The sequence below is a fragment of the Bison bison genome, unplaced genomic scaffold (assembly GCF_000754665.1).
Source record: "Bison bison bison isolate TAMUID 2011002044 unplaced genomic scaffold, Bison_UMD1.0 scf7180017864078, whole genome shotgun sequence".
NCBI lineage: Eukaryota > Metazoa > Chordata > Mammalia > Artiodactyla > Bovidae > Bison > Bison bison.
Window position 1 is genome coordinate 234,023 of NW_011494650.1, and position 1,618 is coordinate 235,640.

Genomic DNA, 1,618 nt, shown 5'->3' on the forward strand with positions numbered 1-1,618 from the left:
CCCAGTCTGAGGACCTTGGCACCTGCGCCCAGTTCGAGAGCAGCCGGCAGGCCCGGAGTGTGATGCCCAGTGCCAGCTGCGTGTTCCCCACCTTCACGCTCCGCAAGCCGTCCTCGGAGACAGACATCGAGAACTGGGCCTCCAAGCACTTCAACACCCACACGCAGGGCCTCTTCCGGCGGAAGGTGTCCATCGCCAACATGCTGGCCTGGAGCAGTGAGTCCATCAAGAAGCCCATGATCGTGACCAGCGACCGCCACGTGAAGAAAGAGGCCTGCGAGGTCTTCAAGTTGATTCAGATGTACATGGGCGACCGGCGCGCCAAGGCAGACCCGCTGCACGTGGCCCTGGAGATCGCCACCAAAGGCTGGAGCGTGCAGGGCCTGCGGGATGAGCTCTACATCCAGCTGTGCCGGCAGACCACCGAGAACTTTCGCCTTGAGAGCCTGGCCCGTGGCTGGGAGCTTATGGCCATCTGCCTGGCCTTCTTCCCACCCACGCCCAAGTTCCACTCCTACCTGGAGGGCTACATCTACCGGCACATGGACCCTGTCAACGACACCAAAGGTAAGAATGGCCCAGGCGGGCACTGGCTCTGCCACTGGCTCAGGGGCGGCTGCGGCAGGTCCCCTGCCTGGGCTCAGTGCTGGGCCCGCAGGCAGCAGGCACACACAGGCACCGCCTCTCGAGGGCACACCCTTGGCTTCCACAGGGACACAGGGTCCTCAGGGATCCCCTCTCAGCACAGAGGCCCTGAGGAGAGCCGCTCCAGGCGTGCCGCCGTCCCGGCCGCTGGCTGAGAGATGTGGCTGCATGTCACACCTGCATCCCCACCAGCCAGCGTCTGCTCCCTCCGAGGCCCCATCCCAGTGGCCCTGCCTGATGAGGGCGCTTACTGCATCCACCCCGGCTGGGCTCACACTGTCCCTTGAGGCCATTTCAGGAGGGCTTCTGAGAGCAGCAAGGAGCTGGGCACTTGGCCCAGCACCAGGGCTGAGGTGACCAGTAGGCTGTTGTGGTGCTGTGAGCTGAGATGGCCCTGAGCTGTGTCAGGGGTCAGAGGTTGGGAACGTCATAGCAGCAACCTACTGACGGCTGCCTGGGGCCGAGTGCAGGCTGCGTCTGGAGGCCATGTGTCAGGTCTGTGTGGCCCTGACCTGACCTGCGTGGGGAGGACGCTGGGCCACAGTCCTGCCAGCCAGGTGGTGCACGTCCTGGGCCTGGGCCAGCGCCAGGGTGGGGCTGCAGGAGCACCTGCCCGTGCAGCAGCCGTCAGCCACCCTGTGCTCCTGAGTGTCCTCCGTGCTGTAGATGGCTTGGGGCGAGTGGTCACCTGGCCTGGCCTGACCAGGGCCTTGCTCCTGCCCAGCCGTGGGTGCCGAGGCACGTGCACACAGTGGGGAGGGCTGCAGGCAGTGTGGGTCCTGGGAGGCGCGTCAAGCACAGGGACCGTCCAACACGCCAGCCGTTGGGAAGCACATCTCGGAAGCCTTGACGTTTTCACTCAGGCGTGTACCTTTGGAAGCATGATCCCTGAACACCACAGACAGGCCTCCCCAGGTTGCTCCCGGGGTGAGGCAGGGGCCCCGGGGGTGTCGCTGTCCTCTCCGACCCTCCC

General features: G+C 65.5%; 1 protein-coding gene across 2 annotated transcripts in view; it reads left to right on the forward strand.

Moving 5' to 3' along the window:
• The window catches only part of ARHGAP39 (Rho GTPase activating protein 39), a 57,803-nt gene that overhangs the window by 41,479 nt on the left and 14,706 nt on the right, over positions 1 to 1,618 (forward strand). For both annotated transcript variants that reach the window (XM_010837565.1, XM_010837564.1), the window contains one exon: positions 6 to 567. In XM_010837565.1, coding sequence (XP_010835867.1) covers positions 6 to 567 — 562 coding nt within the window. The remainder of the gene's footprint in view (positions 1 to 5; positions 568 to 1,618) is intronic.